The sequence below is a fragment of the Pogonomyrmex barbatus genome, unplaced genomic scaffold (assembly GCF_055798465.1).
Source record: "Pogonomyrmex barbatus isolate J1 unplaced genomic scaffold, ASM5579846v1 scaffold1, whole genome shotgun sequence".
Taxonomy (NCBI): domain Eukaryota; kingdom Metazoa; phylum Arthropoda; class Insecta; order Hymenoptera; family Formicidae; genus Pogonomyrmex; species Pogonomyrmex barbatus.
Window position 1 is genome coordinate 4706342 of NW_028297098.1, and position 25451 is coordinate 4731792.

At 36.7% G+C, this 25451-nt stretch overlaps 2 protein-coding genes across 9 annotated transcripts in view; one reads left to right on the forward strand and one right to left on the reverse strand.

Annotated features, from left to right (window-relative positions):
• The window catches only part of LOC105432457 (uncharacterized), a 116288-nt gene that overhangs the window by 46866 nt on the left and 43971 nt on the right, over positions 1-25451 (reverse strand). The window lies entirely within an intron of this gene.
• Positions 6426-25451, forward strand: part of Dop1 (dopamine receptor, D1) — an 80949-nt gene continuing 61923 nt past the window's right edge. For 2 of the 7 annotated variants that reach the window (XR_016140325.1, XM_011647276.2), the window contains exon 1: positions 6446-6512. Coding sequence is in view for 2 of the 7 variants with exons in the window: in XM_011647276.2 (XP_011645578.1) it covers positions 6498-6512 (15 nt within the window). In the remaining 5 variants the exon portion in view is untranslated. Of the gene's footprint in view, positions 6577-25451 lie in introns of all 7 variants that reach the window. The other 5 variants (XM_011647275.2, XM_089081407.1, XM_089081397.1 and 2 more) reach the window with 5 other exon arrangements.

Consider the following 25451-nt stretch of genomic DNA (forward strand, 5'->3'; position numbering starts at 1 on the left):
CAATTCCATTTTTCGGGTTAAATTGACTTTAGAATTCTCGTTACGTACGCTGCTATTTTCCAGCCGCGTGTATTAAGCTCTAAATGATAGAATGAACCTATTCAGTAAGTCCCTGGTTACCTGGTACCCTACTGCGCTTTAAATCAATGTGTTATTATAATGCAAGCGGGAAAATATGTCGCGGTATCGGGCCACATTGTTAAGTGGAAATGATATACGAGCCACGAATCGGGAATAAAGCCACGCCACTGGCACTTTCGTGCACCTTTCACATGATGATGCTATCTCTGCGTAAGTCGAAACGAGTCCAGGTGGCGTGAAATTAATCTCGTAATATGCGGCAACCGAGGTTTACGAACCGCGGTTTCGGCGGTTAAAGATCGTCTTAACTTCGTTAGTATTCTCGGCAATGTTGTACATAGCGCTTTTCGCGGAATAACGAAATAGACGGCTAGCTCGTTTAATTTATATAAATGCTAGTTAGAAATGTATTTGCAAAACATTTGCAAAACATTTTTTTTTTAGCTGAGTCGAGTATAATATTCTTTTTTTCCGATTATTAGAATTCGTATTGTGTCTTTAGTTGTAACAATATTTTTTTACAGATCATATGAAAATATTAAAAAAAATTAAATTATTAATACTAATTATAATTGAAATAATCTGCAAATGATTGATTTATAAAGAGTAATTTGTTGAGGGAACAAAGCGTATTATCCAGTGCACAGGTGTATCAATATTATGGCGAAACTTTGCCTTCGTCGTGTTTCAACCTTCGATCACACATCGTTAGTCAACGTCTTATTACGTTCGCGCTCCGTTAGAAAAATAAGAAAATCGATGCATGGAAGATTTCTTCGCACTTTGTAGTCTTGATTAATTAAACTGCGACATGTTTCTTAATTTACCGTGCAATAAACTGTTGTGTTGATAATGATGTTCATGTATTACGAACGCGCAACAGGTTCAGCTGTGATCTTTCCTTTCTAAAGAAGATTAACGTTCGAATGTTTTTGTAGGATTATTTTTAAGTGATACTAATATGCAGGACTAGTGATACTAATATGCACTAATATCCTGCAACTATTATTTAAAACTTTTTAATAGCGTATTCTAAAGATTAAAATTAAAAATTCTAATATATGGTATTATATATGTCGTCTTACAAATTAAAAGATCATACTTATAATTGTATTATAATAATCAAATATCTAGAAAAGATTGAAACTTTATTTTTTAATTTAATCTAATTTTCTTAACTTGTTAAAATAAAAAATCTATATTTGTATGTATATATATATATATATATATAAATCATAAATAAAACATATGGATTTAAATAACATAATCGATCTGAAAATAAATAATTAATACCGCAAGAGATAAATAATATGTATGTTAGTAGTAAATGACTTTCTCTATAGTTACTTTGCCTGATCATCTGATATTTTCCATGATATTTTGCTTGATATTTTCCAAGTCTCATCCCTCTTCTCTCAAGTTATTTTCACGTAACACGTATTTGCAAAAAGACGATTAACTATTTCGTTGTGAACATCAATATGTATTGTTCATAGATTGTTCGGGCGATTTTCAATTGAAGTATGCTGCAGCGAAAGAATTAATTACGATCACACGTACTGAAATCGGCAGATCGGCACACACTTCTAATCTCACGTGTCAAAATGCAAAAGAAATATAATCTCAAAAAGCTGTGATATGCTCACAAGACTCACAACGTCTTCCAAATTCTTTCGATTCCTGCTTTAAGTTTCGCGAAGTATCTACCTCATTAAACCATCGTGTTGCCATATTAACAAGGTTAACAAATCATTAAGCATGGAAATTAATTAATCCCACAGGCTAATTGGTAATTGTTCATAGAGAATAATCACATTTCGAGAGATAATAACACGACGAAACACACGGAGCGACCCACGCCGTTATCCGCTCGAGTCGCACTGTAAATGGTAGTACGGCTACTTCACATAAACACAGTACAATACTACTTCACATCGTCCATACAATAATATACAGCAAATATCTAGACTAGGTTAAATTTTATGAGACGGTAGTCGATGGTGTGACCTTGATATTTGTTATTACAGCATAGAGTACGATATTTATACAAGGCTTGTGCTATGCATTCATACACTCTGAGATAAATAGGAAAGAATAAAAAGAAGAAATGAAAATAGAAATATGTGAGAAGTAAAATATAATGACACTTTTTTATATATAATATAATTTTTCTTTTAATTTCTTAGTATTTCAACCTGAATAATATATATGAAAATAAAACAAAATCTAATAAAAAAATAAAATTAAATTAGTATCTGTATAGAAAGAAACAATTGTTAGTATTTATATATGTGTATTATTTTATTTTTCTTTTTTTCTCTCAATTTTTTTGATATTTGTCTATACAAGATTAAATTTTATATTAATTTAATAAAAAAAAAATGATATTTAAATATTTTTTAATATATCGTAAGTTTAAGTGAAATAATAAAAGAATATTTGATGATTAATTTATTAAATGAAAGAAACACAAATAACTGAAATGCACTAATCATTATTAATTTTTATTTTTATACTAAGTTTATGATCATTTTTTATAACTTATTTAATCAAATTTATTGATAATATAATGCTATATTATATGAAACAAGATTAAATGTAATCTGATACATATTTTGCAGAATGGAAGAATTTTTTATATATGTTTTATATATGTTTTATATATGTAGATTATTTTTTAGAATTAAAATGGCGCATACTGTTAGTTAAATTAAAATATTTAATATACTCAAATAATATAAGGTATTATATTTTTATATAGGTATTATATTAAAAAAATAAGCTATTATAAAAATAAGTGACGCACGTGTATAGGTGATTTGATTACGCGATATTATTTTATATTAACGTAAAAATTTATAAGCATACACATGCATACACACGCATATCGAAAACGTGAAAAATTCATTATTTATTATACAGTGAAGGTCCATCATTTATTTCGAACTGACTTAGGTCATTTTTCGTCGAGTGACATACAAACTTTAGCTATTACGATGAATAATCAAACGAAGTTTCTTCTAGCTTATACACACTTACTTCGATTATTGACTTATAATTCAATATTTTTGTCACGTCGTAGTTATCATTAAGTTCGTTTCTTATGGCTAGTAATGTCACGTTAATCACCCGCGAACCAATATTGACTGCAAATAAACTTAATGTCATACTTTCAACCAGAAACAAAATTTACTTTACGACATAATGACATAATTACATTTGGCTTCTAACGATGATCATTACATAATCCTATTTTAATAATTCTTTGTTTATCCAAAATCGATAATGGAGAAAGAACTTTTCGATCTACGCTGTTTTCGAACAACATATTGAGCTGTCATTCGCGTCGGTTTTTCTCGAGAGCCATGTTTTGCCCGGCTAAAATGCGAAACGTCGCGTATATTTGGTAAGACTCAAAGAAAACGCGAGCATTTCATCGGCGGGACGAAAGGTACACGCGACGATTTGGAGCGTAAAAAGTGTAACACGGAAAAACACTCGTGCCGGGTTTCCAAAGATTGGAAAATCTCGTTGAAACTCCGTAGGCGAAATTTCTTCTCGTCGATTTTTCCGTTACACATTCTGACTCGGTACCTTTTAGCCGTATTGACTGCCACGGAACAAAATTTCATTGTGTTTATACCAGATAGGTAATCACACCGAACGAGAAACAGGTATTCAATAATATATTTCATTTGCCTTAGCCTGTAGTATATTTAGTCTTTATTTATCTGAGAGAATCTATAATGAGAAAAACTGTTCTTTGCAATATTAATATTTTACTATGGCTAATGCAAATGTATTATAATAGAGAAAAATTTGTTGTACAGTAGCGTACGTGATCTTTTCTGAGTATTTAAATTATAAACAAACGTAGGTGCCTATTTAAGAATTTAAGAATATGACGCGTATCTTATCTATTTGCGATTATCAATCCCCGACGTTGAATATTTGACGACCTCGACTAAAGCGCAGCTTTGTTTGGCGTATCGATTTTTCTTGATTGCTCCGTTTCCGACCGTTCGATTCGCGACATAATAAAATTTAACAGGACGGATGAGGAGCGAGGGGAGAATGTATCGAGAGCAGTACATAAAGCGAAACATCGAGCAACGTATACAGAATGGTTTTTGCCAAATGGCAGGAGAAACGTAACGCAGATTCAGAGTCCGGAGCGGAGCAAGCGAGCGTCGCGGGTCAACGAGCGGACTAATTTTACTCTTGATCCTGCGCATTAGTTCTGCTATTGACATCTGTGCCATGGGTCTGAGAACGTAAATTTTCGAGCGTGGAGGTACCAAAGAAATATTACAATCGACAAGTATTGCCACTTACACACTTGAAATTTCTGAAATGGCGATGTAGCCATTTTTTCAGTTTTCCTTCCTAATCTTGATTTATCACGCGAATTTATTTCTTTATTTCCGCCACTCGTTTCAAGATTAACACGCAATATATTTTTGTACCCATTTTAATCTCATTTAGTCGACGTTTATTGTCCTTTTATTATTTAATTAATCATATTGTTTGCGATACCAACGAAAAGAGAAAGAGGAAAAATTCTAGCGTTAATATTTTATCGATGTTTGTTAAAGATAAAATCCTGCCTCTTGTTATATAACTTGTTATATAAATAATATTTGTGCGTTAAATTAAATCCTTATTATGTTGATGCTTATAATTCTACTTTAATGATAGTTTCAACTGCGAAATCTTTGTTTTCGTCTTTCTATCGTCTTTCTTTCTGCATTTCTCTTTCTCTCTTTCTTAATCTCTTGAAAATAATAATAATTCCTTATTTGCTCAAGAGTTATTAAATAAAATAAAAAATATCTTTAATATCAAAAGGTGCAAATTTTCAAATAATAGAAAATTTTTATATGTCTTTGTTGGTTTTGGATCAGCTTCTTGCGATTGTGCTTGCGCATTGTTGAAAAATATAAATATCCCCAATATCTATTCATAGCGTGTGGCTTAACATAGAACTGAATTTCTTTCCTTGACAGAATGAAACACGACCCATTTCTTCGTTATATCTTCGGAAAGAGCTTTCGTGTCGTAGCTAGAACTCTTGATGGAACGGAGATGGCCTCGACACCCTCCGACCGAGTTATTGTCTCGTTTCGTAATTTGTTGGGCAAGACGAATCGCTCGGATTTGTGCCGTGAGACATCTTTACAACCGGGTTGATTTTGCCGCGTAACTACGAGAGATATCAGTCCTTTTTGCTCGACGTGAAAATGTTTATCGGCGCGCAGACGTCGCACATCCAGTCGAAATAATCGCTTTTTGCATAGGGAAGATCGGTGTGACATATCGGCGATTTACCTTAGAGACGTGGATTTATACTTTTACATTTATACTGCGCACTCTAAAATGCACTTTGCGAGAGACATTACTTCGACGAAATTACCGATTTCCAATACGAATGCGTTATTGAACCTCTCGAAATCTAGCTTGAGTCGAACTTCTAACGAATCCGATCATAATGTGATTAGATTTCTTATGGTTACGTAAGATCATGTCATTCCGACAAGTACGTGTACTGTGTACGCAAGGACGGCAAGTGGTATTAAAAATTCTGATGTGTCGAGTCTATCGGGCGTTCTTCCTTTTTATGGCTGCAACCCCTGCTTCTGCGTTAGAATCGTTTGTGAAAAATGATGGATCGTCCACACACACCTACACGCACGTATAACGCGGGGTTGCGCAATGAATTCAAAATTATGCGTTTTATCGTTTCGTGCCGTTACTCCGTTTTTTCGTCACTATTCTTCATGTAACGCGATAAGAGTGACATAACTCATCCCTTAAGAAACTGTTATATTTGCGTTTTATGTCATTAAATATATCATAAGTCGCGCGATTATTCTCGGCAAATATTTAGTTTTTAATACATCAATTTTTAATTATAAACGAGAATAAAAAGTCATGCTCCTTGAAAATATTACGAAGAGAAATATTATCAAAGTACGAAGTCTCTGAAGAATCTGAATGCACGAGTCGTCACGTATTCATCTTTTATCTCTTCGCTTCTTTTCCAGAATTGGTACTTTGTCAGTCCAACCCTTTTGTAACGCTTCGTTACAAGTTGAATACGTTAACAAGCGGACAACTAGAAACAACTCGCAATTATGGTTGCCTTTCGCGCGCAGCGACCGTCGCATATGTCTCGCCCGACATCGTAGCCCGTTTCACCCCCGTAGGGCGGTTTTTTTTCTCTCCTTTCCTCTCCTTGCCCCGTAGGGAAAGAGAAAGAGAGCGGCGTACGGGGTAAGTCATACAAGAGGTGGTGGATGATGAGAGGGTTGGCGGGGGTGTATTCCGGGGGCGCGCGCCGTGGAGAACGCGTCGCCCGCTCTCGGGGGCGTGAGGGAGAGTCAGTGCGCGGCGAGGCGCGCCAGCTGCCGCACGTCATGATTCTACCCCAGGTGAGCGACGATGTACCCAGACACCACTACCATCCCGTCGTTAACAGGACGACCGCCGAGAATCGTGAATATACACTCAAATGATAGTCCCTGTGCATGACTGAGTGTCGGCGATTTTTTTTTTTTTTTTTTTTACGTTATCTCTTCATTTCGTCAGCACGAAGCAGCATGAGTAAATTTTTTCTTTCACCATTCGCCCTCTTCACGGTTCCCTTCCCTTCGCGAATATCTTCTCGTCCTACGTATCGTTGCGCGTGAAGAATCCGATTTTGGGGGAGAAATAAGAAAACGCTTTCGAGTGAGATTATTACGCGAATATCACGCAGTGATGTGAGAGATCGGTATAAAATTTCACGCCTCGAATGCCTTGACGTGAGGAGACGTTCGGCATTGTTTCCAAGGGCGGAAGTGAATGAAGAAAATCGAGTTCTCTTCGCCAAGCTGAAGAGAGCGATGCCGTAAAATAACGATAAATACCAAGAATTGTGCCGGAAGAAAAATAATTCTCTCGTGTGCCACCAGTTTGTTTCGTGATTTTATGTATCGAGTGTGCGACGGATATCGCTGCGTTTCGAGTTTCGTGATAACCGCAGATTGCAACCGCAAATTACACTGCCGTTTTTAACATCGTGAAATTTGATGCCAGACGTGCCGAGAAAATCGATTCGTTCACCGGCGAAATAGTTCGCGGGTAAAAATAACCCGAAAGATAACACCGACGATGGAAATTTTAATTTACGAGGCATGAAGGTGTAATCGTACGAGAATCATAACCGAGTCGATGTAGAGGAGATGATAAAGCTGAATTTTATCAGCTCCGTGAGTCTCGTGAAATGTATCGTGAAAAGACGCATTATCTTCGTGAAATTTGATGTTAGATAAATGGGGAAAATTGATCCATCGACGGCGGGGTAGCTCGTGGTTCGACGGTTAAATGCATCGTGAATAATAACTTCGTTTGAATGGAATGAAAATTTCTATTTGGAAGAAGTGAGCTATATATAAAAATTGGAATTAGATTTTGTCGGTTCGGTTTTCACGAACTTTCCTAGTATTTTTCACAAGTGAGTTAAAGTCTCGGAACTTTTCTGAGACGCACGATACGTAGAACTTTATGGAGGATTTCGCGAATCGCAGTTACTGCCAGAGCGAGTTTTCTATCGTCGCAACAGGTTCTCGTATATTTTAGTCGTTATCGGCACGATAATGCTAATTTTCCTATTGCGTTCTCCAGTAGATTGATTATTAATGATTAGTCGAAAGAAATATAAGCCGAGGGCTATAAAAAGGGCAAAAAATATTTTTCAGTCCGAAACAAGATTAAGTATCCGCAATCGCTACATTTAATTTATATCATCGCTTATCCGCACAGTGATTTATATTTTGTGCATGTTCTTGTTGTAATCATGGCAAGATACATAGAGTTATCAAAATCTATAAGGCACTTAAGGATATTTTTATATTCAAGAGAAATATGAAAGAGAACTCGAAATTATATATATGCAAATCCTATATATAATAATTTTATAAAAAAACGCGTACGTTAATGACGATAATTAATTTATATTTATTGCGCTAAATATAAATTAATTAATTCGTATTTTAGAACATTTCATACGTTTAGAAAAATTCTTTTTCACGAGTGAAGCTGCAATATATCTTTCAACAACATTTTAACTTTTTAAATATTAAATATTAATACTAGAATAGTTTTTTAGATAATTTTGAAATATAAATGCGAAGTATTTTTACATTTATATTTCGCAATATACTATAGGAGTGAATATTTTATGTAATTTCATAAACTTTTTATGAAAATCTATAAGCTTTAATATGCAATATGATTTAGTTTTAAAATATAAGCTTTTTAGTATCGATATTTGAAAATATTAACGTTTAATATTTTAACAATTAAAATTATTTTTATTTTTTGTATAAAAATTTATTTTTCACTGAAATAATCTCCATATGAAAGATCATACATGTGATAAAATTGTACACTGCATGTAAAATACCGTGTAAATTATAGTTAGAGTTCTTAGAGATAGACGTATAAGTTTATTTCTTTTTCTACAAAAGATGAGTAGAAAAATCGCGTACTTTCGCTGGAAATCCAATTCTGCGGGGGGAGCGGTTATAAGAGGGAGAGAAAGAGAGAGATGTCGAGTTCTTCGTCACGGGATACGTCGGTCGCCAAGTTCCGTGAGCGACGATTCGTAAAAATTACTTTTCATCGGAGCGAAGTTTAAGAGGCCCTTTAAACAGCCGAGTACCGTACTCGCCTGGAATCTCTAATCGCTCGGGAGAGGCGGCTTGGACGACACAATCGCGACTTGGAATCGATACGATCAATCCGCCGAAAGACCAAACTTTCGGAAGAGCGGCGATAGATTGAATGTCGCTGCCTGTATCGGTTGGCTCGCGTTCTCATTGGTGAAATTAAATGTTTTTAGAGTTCTACAATCTCCTGGAGGCGATCACGAACATATTTCAGTTTTTCACTGGAAACTTTATTAAATATAGATCGATGCTTATTAGTCGGAGAATCACATGAGAGAAACGGATTGAAGGTTCATAATAGGATCCTTGACACTTTTTCAAAATGTAACTTCCGGTGATTTTTAAATTTTAGCGTAATAAAAGAATCCATTATACATATATTTCTTGGAAATTGTACCGTAATGCCAGTCCATTAAAAGCAATTACAGAAATGTCTTTAAAATGCTTTCTCGCGACATTTTCTCTAAACGCGCCGTTAGAAGCAAAATATCTTTGCGTGCATTTAATGTCTCGCGTGCAAAGAAGTACGAAGCTTATTTTGAATGCGAAGATTATCTGCGTGATACAAATACGAGAAACTATAATATCGAAGAATGTAAACCGTGATGGATGTCTGTCATGTGACATAATTACAATTAAACTCGAGTCACCTAATGCGTGGAATTTATTAATTATTTATGTCGCATAAATGATGACTAAAGATATCAAAAGGAGCATTTGTTAATTGTGCTCTTTGATATTTCCACCGCGATGAACAAATTAATTCTCCTCGTATTCAGAGACAAAACATTCGTTAAAACTTACCATACGGTACCAAAAGAAAAACGTTTTTGTTTGTACACAGCGAAACATCATAACGTTCGCCAATGCATATCTCGCAGTGTATCCTGTTACTCAGAGAAAAGAAGCTTGAAAATGGAGCTCGCAGCCACTAAATATACATTGCAGCAAACGCAGAAATTTGTAAGAAAATAACAGGAAATTTGTAATTTGCATGGAAAGATTGAAAGAAATTACGTTTCGGCATTTACATCTCGGAAATTTGACGTGCATGTAGAAAGGGAGCGGGAGTTCAATTTGAAATGTTATAAAAAGTCGAGAGGCCGCGGTCTTACATTGCTAATATTGCCAGAAGTTTTATGCAAATACGGACTTATTAAAAAGTGCTAAGTGTGGTACTAATTAAAAAGTACTTAGTGGTCAACGTGATAGTTTTACTTATTCTAGTATTACGGCGAACGAATGTAGCTTTCTTTTGTAGGATTAAAGAGCATTAAAAACTTTTCCGACCGCACAGCTGCCCTACATAGCGAGTATCATTAATGGATCTCGAGATGGCGAGATGGGGAAGGAATTTCTTTTCACAAATGCAATCAGAAGTAGGTGGTTCCATACATTGTTACAGTTGCTCGAGTGCTGTAGCTCGCCGAGAAAAGTCGCGCGTCCGCTTGACTCTCTCGTCGGGGATCGTAGGGGATCCTAACCGTCGTGGATATGGAGCGGAAGCGAAGTTTAATCTCCGTACGGAACGTTTCCGCAGTTTGCGATCACCGAGTTCCGAATTTTCCGAGAAACTTTGGAGATGCGCCGCGAGCAGACCTCCGCGAAATTCTCTTTTTGACAGGGTGGAATTCGCACGAGCTTCATGATATTCACCGAAGATTGTCTCGATCGAATTTTAATCGGACGAATTTTCCTGTCTCGAAAAGACAGTCGTAAGTTCTCAGCAAGTCCCGCTTACGTCGTCGATCGTTTCGTGAAAACAGATACAATAAACGTGTATTCCCGCGGCTACGTCTTTCAAGCTTTCATTTTACTGCGAAAGTTTCTTACATTGTGAACTCAATGGTGAGAGATACGCTTAAAATGAAATTTCTGAGAAAAGTTTGAAGAACTGTCTCTATTACGGAGTTATTTTAAATCGAACAAACTAGCCATTGAAGTACGTTGAATAAATATTTCCGATTGATTCTTTCATATAGCACTAATTAAAAAATATAAATAAGGAATGTGTGCCGCATATTCAATTAAAAGTACTATTAAATTAGAGAAATACTTAAAACGTCATTAATAATCTTACATATCTGAAATAGCAATATTTTATATGATTTAAAAACCTAAATCTATCTCAATTATATTATATTTAATTAAATATATTATGATAATAAATTATATTATCTTTTTATGTATATCGTAATACAAAATTTATATTAGTTTACATTTCTATGTTGTAAAAATATGGAAATAACTTCTTTATATTTATTTATAGTGCACGCATTTTATATTTATAACGGAAAATTTACCGAAACCAATATTATACTATTTTCAACTTCTTTTTACATTCCAAATTTTCTTAGATGTCTTTTGTGATCAAATATCGGTCAATGTAATTCAAAGAGCGATATATTTGCAAAGATTAGAGTTCGTTTAAAGTCGAGGCAATTAAAACTGGTATATAATTTTGAATTCGAATGAACTAACGTAATATCTGCCCGGAGGGAGATGTAAAAGAGACTTCGAGCTTAGAACCTTCGAGATACTCTCATTTTGACAAAATAAAATTTCTCTTTAAATTTTCTAGGTTTTTCCGTGTGCTCTCATGCGTCAGATCCAATCGGATCTATGAGATAAATCGGATTTGGATTGGGGAAAACTTTACTCGCACGACGGTTCCGCCTTTCCTCCCGGCAATACTTTTAAGATATCTTGCGAGGTCGAAATGTTCGGCCCCGTCGGGAGAATGCGCCTCCGATAATAGCATGGCGAGGAAATTGCAATTGGAATTTTCACCGAAGCTACAACATGGTATTATTAAGATTAACCGGATTAACCGGCGAAAAAAGTGTAATTTATCTTATTCCACGAACTCGCAACTCGCAACTTGCAACATTTGATCTTTACAACTATGACGCTTCTCCGCGAAAACAGTTTCGATGAAAATCATTTTAATCGCCGTGGCGTCCGTAGAAATTTTTCTTTACAGCCGAGCGAAATTTTCCCGACGTGTCTGTATGTTTTGCGGACTATCGGCGCGTTTTAATCTCGAACGTGGCCGTACGGAGTACCCCATATCTCATCCGGTTGCTTTATTTAACCGCCGCTAACGTATAACAATGTAATTAGCGATCGCGATCTTCAAGTATGCGCGCGCGGAAGTCTTCCATCTCCCAAGAAATTCCGACCACCGCTCGTGGTCGCGATCTCTCGAGATATTCGCGTTCCGTCGGAGGGGATGGAATGTATCTAACCGTATACTAACCGTGGATCGTCGTTTTTTTCCTGAAAAGTTATTTTAAAACGAATTTAGATTCGAGCTGGCTTTTCTGGAGCTGGCTTTTCTTCCCATCTCGGCATTGCCACTTGCCGTATATTACCTCCCCCTATTCTAAAAATAATCGATCGGGCCACACACGACTTCGATATTCTGCGTCAGAGTGCTCCGCCGACTCCGACAGAAAGGGGAAGTTTGTACATTCCCCTAAATTTCGTATAGCACGCAAGTTTCAATGGGGGGCTGTAATGGATGTACTCGAAGTAGGTGCGCCGATCTTCAAGAGCGCTTAAGATCCATGGAGCCCTTCTCTTTCACAATACGATACACTCTTATCGGCTATTCTCCGACCATCGCGTTTCTCTCTGACAAGAAATGTTAATGCGTAGCACGGGGCGGGGGGGATACGCGAGGCACGCGATATCTTCGTGAAAATAATAAATGGATCTACAATTCTCCCCCTCGAAATCCTTTCATCATTCCCGTTTCATGAATAAAATTGGCCAACATTTTGATACACGAATATACGAAAAATGATTACACGGAGTTAAGCCTGATAGAGACATCGTCGTAGCGCTTCTTGTGAACTTTTCTCTTTGTATGTGTGTATGTGTGTGTGTGTGTGTGTGTGTGTGTGTGTGTGTGTGTGTGTGTGTGTGTGTGTGTGTGTGTGTGTGTGTGTGTGTGTGTGTGTGTGTGTGTGTGTGTGTGTGTGTGTGTGCTTCGCACGCGATTCAAAAGCAAAAATATTATTTTCTGTAATTCTAGTTTACATCGTGTAAGAAGAATCCAACGCGTTACGTGAAAATAATCTTTCACACAAAATACACCTTTTTGCCGCTGAAAAAGTTCGTGTATTTGCTTGTTTTGTCAACAAGCAATTTGCACGCTCTCGATGTACCTGTAAAATGCTGAATGCACCTGGTAAGCTGAAACGCATCGCTCTCCGTTTACATATAATCGCTCTCGTCTCACGAGAGCAATCGATAAAAGCTCGTGCCAGCTTCGACCACTTACATCGTAAAATTCTCCAGCAGCTCGGTGATATTGTTGAAATAATTAGTGCGGCTCCGCGCGCTAACGTCGAATTCCGGACGAATTCCTGCCAAATACATCGTGGCCGCCAATAGACCATGGTCAAATGTAATGTTCCATTTGATAGCACACCCATTCGCACGGCGATTGCACGCAAGCCTACTTCCGCTTTGCACTCGACCGCGTTCGTCGGCCGCGCCTGTTGCATGTTGCAGAGGATTAATTCAAGAGATGTGCAGGTACTCACAAAATGCGATTCGACGAGAATCGAAGTTTTCCCATTGATTGCAGGATACGTTTGAATATTTAAAGAGCTTGAATTGCTCCATAGGAATTCTCCATAATTTCTAGATAAATTCGAAATTTTTCAATCAAATCGGAAAGAAAGAAAAGAATGCGAGTCAGAAATGTGGAATAAACATATGTTAGACACAGATTTTTGTTAAATACTGATCGAACATGAAATTTGCGTATCGCATAACTAGTATCAACAAGCTGAATTTGATTATTCGATGGATTCCGTTAATATTAAAATCCTCAAACATTCGAAATTATTTTATCGATAACTTGAGTTACTTGATAAAATTATTTTATAATAGAAGAAAATTTATGACACGAATGCTCTTTACATAGTTGATAGTGCCTAGGATAATGCGTAGCGAGTACTTTTTGTGTAATAAGCGTAGTATAACCTTTTATTCCTACATACATAAATCGAAGGCGATAATAATAGTTAGTAGAACGTTAATATAATAATATTTTTATGTAGTACTGAAAAAACTTGTTGAATGAAAATGATATTTTCATTTTGCAAGACGAGCAAAATTAAGTTGCAAAATTCGTATATCGTATATCGTAATTAATTATATATTTTAATCTATTTATTTAAAATTCCGAAGAAATTTATCATTATCCACTTCTTTATCACGTCGACGATACATGCTAAAAAAAAAAAATCCATATGTGTATTCTGCGCGTGTGAATAATCACGATAAATATCCGCTAAGCAAATGCAGGTCGCTTCTGCGTTCTCACTGTCTCTCGTCGCACTTGTATTTGCATAGTAATTACCAATCAAGCTTTGTGCTGGATTGCGAATCTCATCGGGAGTACATCGAAGCTAATTCAACAGTCAGAGATAATCATCTGCACTCTCCTTGACGACATTAGGAATCAATTGCAGATACTAATTAAATCAAGTACACGAGATACTGCGAAATAAATATTTGTGGTACGACAAGAGGTTTACTTTATGTCATTCTTCTTATATCATTTAATATATTCTATGTATATAGAACAATATATATTTATTCTACATATCATTTTATATTATAATAACTTTTGTGATATATCACATTAATTGATTATAATTACCGAGTACATTAACAAAAAATCCGGAAATGTCATGTTATGTTTAACTATTTCTCTAAATTCCAATTTATATTATTTTATATACATATATATAATATTACATGTATACAATAATTAAATTATATCATTTGATATTTTATAAAAAAATATGCAAATTTCTGTTCGTGCTGTCTCCTTTGCAAGATGAATTCTCTCAACATACAGCTATTGTGTACATGACAAGAACACTTGTTGGAGTAGTTTGTGGTACAAAGATATCCTTCATAGTTATGTAATTAGTGCGTATTATATCAAGTGGCACCGCCGGAGCGTGTGTATCAAGCCGTATAATATTAATCTGTCTCGGAAATTTCCTAAATCCACAGTGATCCTTCTCTAAGATTTTCACATTTACTACAAGAAATAAACGTGTTGTAGCTACGTCTAGGAAACTGTAATGCACCGTAACTGCATCCTCAGTTTGCTGGTATTAGATTAGGCCGAGGTTGTTACGCTATAAAACAAACGTAAAACGAAAGACCTAATCAGGCTCGATTTCGATTAACAAAACGATTTGGTTAGATGCAGGGAGCGCTCTGTGATAACAAATTTATCTGGATTTGCATTTTACAATTCTCTTCCCCGTTCGGCGTGCTGCGCTTCCTTCGCAGCGATGTAATAAGATTTAGAGGATGTTGAATCTCATAAAAAAGTTAATCGAGAGACAAAGAGCATCATAAAATTTTCTTAATTTTCTTAAACATTCGGTAATCTTCACGTTATACCTGCTATCGCGGAGGTGAAAATTGTAAAAACGAAATTACATTATTTTCATTGTTACCCTTCCTTCCTTTCGAATGAAGTAAAGTAAAGTTTGCTTTTTTGCTGCGGTGATGATAGAGTTGTTTTTCGAAATTAATAAACTACGTTGCGTCAAGTAAATTTTGCGATTGTATACCCGATTAATCAAAGTGAAACAAGATGATTATGGATGGCATCCTTCGCGCGATGTCTAAAGTTTCGCGTAGTCATTTTCCTACCCTAGTTTCGTCATTAGTCTGGCAAACTGTGCCAATCGAAGTGCCGCAAAAGGTTTCTAGTTAGTCTTTGTATAACGCTGATGCTCGGGTCAACGAGCTGTTTAATATGTAGGCACTTAAGTGCCCGCAACATGCACACCGTTAAACTTACGCCTGATGATACATTTATACCTTTATCAGCTTATTTCGCCGCGAAATAGAAATGTCATTAATCATTTGCCCTCTTTGTGCACGATGAAACAGAGATTTTCCATTTTGGGGCCATTTCGTAAATAATATTAATTTCCGTACGTTTCAAAGGTCATTTTGTTATTAATTTTAAAAATCATTTCATTGAGATACTATGAATTCCTGACATCGCACATTGGACTGATTATCATTAATTAAATGTGGCATCAATCATTGCGAACCGCTTTAATCAAAATCTGTATATCATCGAGTTAATGTGATTATCGAAATAATTGCTTATCGACAAGCGCATCGTAATTGCTGCTTAATTTATTAAATTCCAATTTAATAACGTTATCGCAGTATTTAAGCCGTTCGATTAAAACCGACCTTTTAGATTTTGATTTATTTCGACGATTGTTGATTGAAATCACCGACCAGTTTCCTGAATTTCGCAATCACAATTTAACAGACGGTTTCCGCTCGTTATCCTTTGTGTAACGTCAGACCGCTGATGCAGAAGCTTGTCAACTGCGGATGCGAGTGATGAGACTATCTTACCAGCTCGGCTGTATATTTCGTTGTACTGTCCATTCAACTCAAATGTCGATGTATAAAATGAGTCAACCTTTTAACTTTTACCTTTCGCTCTTTTGATCTCTCAAACCTTTTCTTCACATTCGACATTTCTTCTCTTGCAGAATTTATAGATTAAATATTTGCGATTTTCACGAAGACTGCGAGAAACATGAAATTGCATATGCCACTTTTTTCATAAACATAATACAAAGGAATATGTCATTAAAAAAAACTTTAAATTTAATTTTAATTTCGTTAGACATATTATATACAATTCCAATTAATAATTCATCAATAATTTTAATTACAAATAGTCTGAAGTAATTCAAATTTACATTACTTTTTGATCAGAAATTATTATGTCACCGGTCGTTATCATTGAAGGATTAAAGAATATCAATTGAATTTTATCATTAGTCTAATCCGTTCGTAAGCTTTCACGTTCGAATATTCTGAGATTTCCAGAAGTCTCTCCCTGGAAACTTCATTTTATTATTACGTACTGCCAGGATGCCACTGTGCCGCTGCATAACTTCTAGCGCAAATGTGCCTTCTACGGCACGACTACCGCATACTTTTAAACCGCGATTGCAGCACGCTAGGCGTCTCGCGAATGTGCATTAGCATCATCATTTCGAATTGGCCGGGTTGCCGTGAGCGCTGCCACGTTCAGAGAAAGCGCTTCTCGCCTCGTTAATGTCATTTAATTGTTCCGCTCCGGATGGTTAAAATCAACAGCGACTTTGCAAATGAAGCGCATTAAATGGGAATATTTTTTCCGATCCACGCGACCCGCGGTAACTGTCACAGTTTATTTTTCTGGCCTTTGTATTTGCTTCATCGGTTACACAGTTGTAGCTCTGTGCAACGCGAAATTACTCTTGATTATTCGCCGAAACATTTCCCTTTAATTTAATCGTGGATTCACAGTAATATCAGATACACTACGGTTTTTCTACGTGAGATACTGCAAGGCTAACTAGTCATTTGATTTCCAACGGCGAATGGAAATCAAAGGCAACACGATCGTGGCACTCGCGAGTTTAGGGAGTCTTTTTGCCACGCTCTAGATAAACTTTTACGCTTGCGCTTATCGACGAGCTCGATGAAAAGTACGTTCGAAAAATTAAATCTCATCGTTGCTATGTACCTAGGTATCTACGATGCTTGCATACTATTCTATTGGATTCGCGAAACTCGTTTGCGCGCAGGATAGACCCCGTAGCCTTTAATCGCATTTCCCTGGACACATCTGGCCGGAATTAGCTTTCGGTCAATTCAAGATAGTCAATGGAACGCGGGAAAATAGATGGATACATTAACGGAATGCTATATCAGAATAGGATAAACCAATTAATGAAGTTAGTTCTCTTGAAGTAGATAATTTTGTCTTCTTGTTACGATCCATTAAAACTGAAACTTTATATTTATCAGTAAAGTCAAAAACTCTATAACACAAATACAGAGATCTGAATTAACAATAATTTCTCTATTTTAACGTACACTTTGTTAATTAAATTTTAATTAAAAGAAAATTTCATATACAAAAATACTTTGCAGTATTGTAGAAAATTCTTGAATATGTTAATATTTATTTTAATACTTTCTCCAATTATTCAAAATTAATCGTGATGATGTAATAAATAACCTCAAATAATCGCAACTCCAAACTGAAAAGTTGGACTGTCGTAAGCAAAAGGGGTCGCAGGATAAATGGCGCAATTAAGATACCGCCAAAATCTTTCATTTTGTTTCCATGATCTCTGTTTAATGGAAATTTCTTAGTCGTTAGATCGCACCCATAACTGTTTGTCACATCGCGATTTGTTGCCTTCCGATCCTCCTCTCCTTCCCTTTCTTTGCCCTTCGTTCTCTCACCCCTCACTCTCTTCGAAATCTTTCCCTCATCGAGAATCGCTTGCAGTTTTCTTCGCACGATTACTCTTCCTCCATCCCTCGGCTTTTGTGCTCACTTAATGATCTGTAGGATCCGAGAGCTTTGCGAAGAGGTGTGGGGTCAGCCCGCTTTGAATTAGAGTAATCTACCCCGCTCTGTAACAAATTAAATGATCCCTCCGAGCACTTTTCACGTTATGCAACGAGAGCAGACGCGACTGTTTCCCAGATAACTTTAATTCTTCCTCTTTTCAATTAAGTTTGATATTCCTGCAATGTATGGAGCAACAGCTGTTCAAACTATTTGATGATCTTAAATGCATGATGACTTTAAAGCTCTTTATAGAATTGCGTACAAAATGTAAATAATTAATGGAATCTCGAAGAATAAGATAATTAAATATTGTCTTCGATAATAACATTTTTAGGAATAGATCTGATGTAATTCTAATTATTATTAATTCAACATAATTTCATGTCTACGAAAGATTAATTAACGCGATATGAATTGATCTCAAGACGTAAGATACTCGAGCACCCTCTTCTGCGGACATTTCTATCATTATCAGCGATATTTCTGTCGCGTGTCTGAGATAGCTGGAAGTATTTGAGTTCATTCCCGAGCCTGATCTCGTCAATCGTAATGAAGGATCTGCCTCGAAAGGGACTAAAGGTCGCTCGTCTTAAGACAGCTCGGAGTAGCGGCCATTATAACCCTCTTCTCGGGGAAAGCGTAATTTTATCCTGATGACCGCACCGTCGCCTTTAGGGTGGCTTCTTGATAATGCAACCTTAATTTAATCCGACCCACGGGTTAATATAGGCTAATCTATCTTATATTTTCAACCTCAGGTTTTCCCATTTACATCGATTTCTATAACTTTCATAGTTTTCAGTTAGTTGAGAATTAGAATTAGTTTAAGTTTTTAATATCGGCATCTTTGAGTTTTTTATGTATATCTGGTAGACCGAGAAAGAATCGAGAAATAAGTCTATGGTGTTGATATAAAAGTGCCGTATCATACAGGCAATTCCCATTTCCCAACTTTCACTTCCGTCAATTGTGACGAGCGTCGATTGCTAGTCTGGGAATAATAAGATAATTGACATACGCGTCGTTAATCAACTCCGCGTCACTGCTTATCTTGTACCGATTATCACTTCTCATTATGGAAATTGATTCAATATGTTAATGTATTATGAACGATAATTCATCGCGAATAGAATTGACCTAGTTTCGGGGGGGAAAAAAGTATTTTGTTGTTATACACGCTTATACGCGTTCAATGTTTGCTAATCATCGTTTATCGTCCGTCTTTACAAGAACCAGTAATTTACTGATACGAAACGACAAAATTACGACCACAGCGATATTGTAAATGCTCGTCAAAGTCCTTTAAATCTCTTTGCCTTCTTAATCTATTTTTCCGCGTTTATGATCGTGTCCACGTTCATTAATTTTCCGATAATTAAAGGCATAGTGCGACGAACAACGAATAAGACCTGAGAGCAGCTACAATACAGCGCATCATTTTTCTCAACAATTTTTCTTCTCCTGGAAATCAAACGAAAAATAACGTTATCGCGAAAATTCGAAATTTTTATACTTTTATTTAGAAGCAAAAAGAGTTTACTGAAAAATTTACGTTTAAATAAAATTAAAGTTTTGTAGTTGGTTATTGCCTATAATGTGCAGTATTACTTTCCAAGAAGAAAGTTAATATTGCTCAAGGGCGAGCCCTATATAACTTCGTAGAATCGTTTGCAGTTCACTTCTATTTTATTAAAATCAACAGCGCCATAATAAATTGTCGATTTTACGTTACGGCTATTTTCGTTACGGTCTTCGAATAGAATTTACGGTCTTCTAATTTCATTTCACGTTTTTAATTACGTAATAAGATAATTAATGAAAATCAAGTATCGAATGAATGTGGCATCATCGAGAGAAAAGGATGATTGAAATTACCTTCTCTGACAAATATTGTTATATAATTTACGTATCTGCGCTTTTCTGAATAATATGTAATAATATATAATTTTTGTTTTGATATCCAAATATTAGATTTGATTTTATTTAATTAGATTATAAATCGCAATAATGTGCGAGTGGAATTTTGTGTAAAATGTCTATTATAATCATTATTGAAATGTTTTCAAATTCTGATACATCGATCGGGATTGACTAGCAACATAATATTCATTCAATATTGTAAAAGTGGAATTTGCCTCATTCGCCTTTTTTCACAACAAATGTCTTGTGTTTCAATTTCACGGAATAAAGACGCCATGTATTTCTTCAATCGGTAGAAGTCACCATCCGAGACATTCTTTCCGAGATTCAATCAGCTCATAAACGTGTCATTTCATTTCGAGTTTATTCCACCAGCGAGATTCGACCGATTCGAACCATCGATAATGCCGCGTTGCTCTCAATCAGATTTGCTACTTTACTTTACTTTAACATCACTCGTCACTGACTTGCTTGACTGTTCTCGATTCTACATGCTTTTCCCTCTGTTGAGGATTACAATAAATGGAATTTAATTATGCCGGGACTGTATGAGACTGAAAGCTTTTTTCATTCTGTATTTCGTTCTTTGATAGAGAAAAGCTCCATCGCTCGCGATTTTTACCACTAGTGGTCCGTTTGATGGTGGTCGAAACTGTTTTTGGGTCGGCATAACGTGTTTACGCCGCCGCTACTGCGTGCGAAACGTGTACGCAAAGCTCCGGTAAAAGCATTCAATAACGCAGGTAATCTGAATAGAACGCAAATTTTTAATTGGTGCGTCATATCTTCTCCGCGTGTTTGTCGCTTTTAACAGATTTTGGTTTTTCTTTTTCAGCCGGATTTGTAAAAAGCTTTGTATTTTTCAAACGTGGAGAGCCGGCATCGATATTTCGCGGAAGAAATCGACGCCGTTTCCGCTTTGGAAAACGTATTAGCCTCGACATGATTTATATAAAAGCTCCGCGGAGTTTGATTGTGATGGATTCGGGCAAAGCTATATCCTCGAAGCGAACAAATTCGAATTGTTCTCCCCGATCGTCTCCCATCGGAGCTGCAGCGCCGAGCTACAAATGCTTTAAAATAACTTTTCCGACCGCACTTTCGGTTCGCATGAGCCGCTTTTCCGGGACGCAAAAGTCTCGCTTTGATCTGTAACAGAGACGCGGACTGCAGAAACGCGGATCATCGGATTACTATAAGGGAACAGAGCTCAGAGATATTCTTCCAGGTTAATCAGTTAAGCTGCACGTGGCTAATTGCCATCCGCAGTGGCTTTAATTAAAAAGAGTAGCTTCACGTATGCGGCTCAAAAATACCACCGGCTTTGTAACGCGAAAGTCGAAATTTCGTTGCTTGTCCATCCGTTACGAGTTTTCCTTTTGCGCTATCTTTATTGATCGAAATTACGCGCGATTAAATGTACACGGGGAGATGAACAATAGTTTAATTAAAATGAACATTTTCGCCCGACGGGAACGGCGATGTAATTAATTTCGCAAATACATCGACCCTGGCGGAATTGTTATTGATGGAAAATTGCATTATACGTAATTCGAGACGCGCGGTGCGTTTCGCACACCTCGGACGTATTCAGCCTCTTGTGTATATTATTAACTGTCTATTATCCTAGTAGGATCTTTTTTTTCGCTAATTACGATCTACACCGGAAATCACGATTGTTAGGATTATTCCCATTGTATTCTCGTTGATTTTCATCGAATTTTCGACGCGATTGCGCTTACGCCACGAAGAACCCGCAGGTGCCTTCGATAAGCAGATTAGACGAAGCTGCGCATGATTGACATCCGTAACAATACCATGATTAATCTGCCGTACGTTCATGCCGCACGTTTCACGTGCGATTAATCGACGTTAGCGACCGTTCTCGATAAACCGAATAAACTTTCGCGCGAGTGTATCTGGGGTTGCATTAAGGTATTAATGGTTGCACGAACCGGTAACATTGTAAACACGATCGATGATACTATCGTGTAACCAAGTGCATACATACACCAGGTTTTATCTTTTATCGTGCTTAATTTACCGCGTCGAGTAAACGCGTACATTTCTCAATTTTATTTGTGGCTCGAGATCAAGCGCGATATCCTGGAAAAATTAAACTCTAAACGTAATATTATCAATCTGTATTGTCAATCGGATTTTACGTTTTAAACAGCTTTAATTCAATCGTAAATTCCCACGTGTCGCGAGCGTACATGCTAGTTGAGTTATTTATATTACATTATGCGTATTATATGTTTATTCAGATTGAAAGATTGTCAGTATATTTAGACAATCAATTTATCATTCAATATATCAATTTATTATCAACTACGTTTATTTTGTTTATTTTCGTGTAGATCCTGATTTAACCGGGATGACAGGGAAAATTGATATTGTTTAAATATTTGATGTACGGAATATTGAGTGCGAAAATAAAATGTAATTTTACTTCGACATAACGCATTGCGTAAAACTGTCGAGTATTGCGATAAATATCGCAATACTCGATATCGCAGATATCGATTATCACTCGATACGCGCGTTTAACGCGTTTAGCAAGTTTCAGCTTCGATGCCGCGCGATGTAATTAATCTACATAAATTCAATATGTCTGGGAACCACCGTCAATCTGTCCAAAAGTTAAACGATTATTAAAGGTGCGCAGAGTCCTCTCGTGCCGGCAAGATATTTCATCGCGTGATTCAGAACCGATCACTTGATTATTATTATTTAGTTGTTATTTTTAACGATCCAGGGATAAGCGTGTCTATCGCTCCTTTGCCATTCGATATTACAAAGAGCAGGAAGCGACGATAGATATAGAATATCCCACGAGATTACACAGTTTACACAGAAGACACGAGACAAACGGTTCCTAATGACGTTTACAACTCGGATTTACGTGTATACTATTGAACTTGCAACTGATACCTCTTACTTCCACATTTCTAAAGCCTTCGCGGCTCGTCGAGTGTTTGACGAAAGGGAACCGGTGCTCTCGTTCGCGTTGCTCCAATTAGCGCTGTTCAAATAAAATACGGGAGTTACATCGCCCTGCAAAATGATCCCCCCCTCCCCCTCCCCCTATCCTACATCGGCTGGAAAGATAACGTTCCCCTAGCGAAGTCTTAATTAGCACGGTATGTTTTACGATTAGCTGGCGCGGCATTTGCACACGGCGGCTGAGATTTACGGAACGATTGCTCTCGTCTACGCGTCTAAATATCTCTGAAATCTGTCCAAAAGTTTCATACCTGTCGCACGTTTTTCGCGCCCTCTCCAATTACAAAATAACGAAATTTGCGCGACGCGCGTACCTCCACGTGGCTAATTATGATCGATGACTCCTCCGTTCCGTCAAGTTCGTTAAATTGGCATCACCAATATAATTAACAAACATCGAAGAAACGCCGATCCCGAACGATATACGGTCGCCTGTCGTCTGAACATAGCGTATCCCTAATTAAGACTAGAAGTTGGTCGAACGCTCGCCTCGACAAAGTTTATTAATTAAGCTCGTTTAAAAGGCGAATTTCAGCGCGGCTTCAATCGCTCATTCCTTGCCCCGTCGTTATTTGACACTCGGCCAAATTGCATATTACTCCTCGAGGCTTGTAATATGGCCGGTGTTGTGTTACATTTATAGCATGCATATTAAATCGAATTTTTTAATCGCGCTGCAGTATCGCATTTCCTCGATTGCACGTTATCAGTCTATTTCCCAACAGAGCAAAATCCGTTATATGTATCTTTTCTAAAAAAAAAAAAAAGATTGATGCGTTTGTGAAAAATATGATGATGTGTTAATTAGCAATTTAATATCGGTTTTAATTGCGACCTTGTTGCGCTGTATTTTTTATATGCAGCTTTTTAGGATTTTATGGTACAGCCCGAACCATTGCCTGGAAATTTTCGTTATATCCAAGTTATTCGGATTGTTTCATTTTTAATGAATATTGATTTTTGTTTGCTAATAAAAAAATCCTCACCATTTCTCGCGAAAAACAATACGCTTGTGATTCTTTTATGCTTTGCCTGGGAATTATAAATAGGAAAAATTATTTTTTCAGCTGATCCAATTTTCCGCGACTCGACGGGAATTAACCGGATATTTCTCATCAAACGAGACAGAAACAGGGAATAATGGGACCCGTCACGCCCTAAATTCGTTAATTTTCTGGCCACTCTCGCTTGAGTTATTTGGATATTTCCCCGCTCTTGCATCGCGTTATTTAATGAAATCTGAATCCCGGAGTCTGAACTCGAATTGAAATTTTTCCCGCTGACGTTTTTACGGTTTCGCGGTTTCCGCATCTCCATTCATTCACTCTCATCTGACACAATTGCCTTCTATCTTCCCCCCTCTCTCTCTCTCTCTCTCTCTCTCTCTCTCTCTCTCTCTCTCTTTCTCTCTCTCTGTCTTCTTTGCTAAGCCGTTCGTGTGTTTAAATAGAGATTATCCAACACTTTAAACCTTAGTCAATACAGTCGATGAGATTCCGTAGAAATGGCCGCCGACCTGTTTGCACAGCGATACAATCGCGCTGGCGATAAAAGGATTAAACTCCGCATTTTACATTGTAGTTTCATTATGACAATGTGGAAGAAAGAGAAATAAAAGGTATAATTTATCATAAAGCTGCGATTATTGCGTTGACAATCGAGAAATGTTTGAATGAGTATCAGTTTGTAAAACAAGACGTGTAATCAATCTCCAAATGGAAAAATAATACTATATCGTTAACATATTCTTGACTTGTAGAATGTTGAAGCTCAAGGTAGTTGAATAACTTTGGAAGGAATTTCGAACTCGCGCGATACCTCTTTTTCTTGTCGCAGTGGGAACACAAACGTTAACGTACACTATAAAAAGCTTTTGCATTCTGCATCAGGTACGACGGTAGGATAGTGTCCGTGACAATGACAAAGGAACGCATTAATTTTCCAGCGGTAGATGCATTACCTACCTTTAAAGAATTGTGTGGTTGCAATTTTACGGCTTGTCCAATGGCACGGTATGTTGTGTTAGGGATTTTCGCCGTCATTTTTTTCTATAACGGACAATATTTGTAAAATATTGCAAAACATACATTTTACACACTCACACACTTATGGCTTTCACGATAATAACTTTTTCTTTAATCTTCTTTTTTCTGGTTGATAATATTATATTTGCCCTTCTAGAGAAAAAATATAGTTTTATTACTTCTATCTGTAAATACATTGTTCTCGCTTTATAAAGTTAATATCTATTTTATCGCACATAATGTGAACTCCAGTTTTGTATTTTGCATAATCTAAAA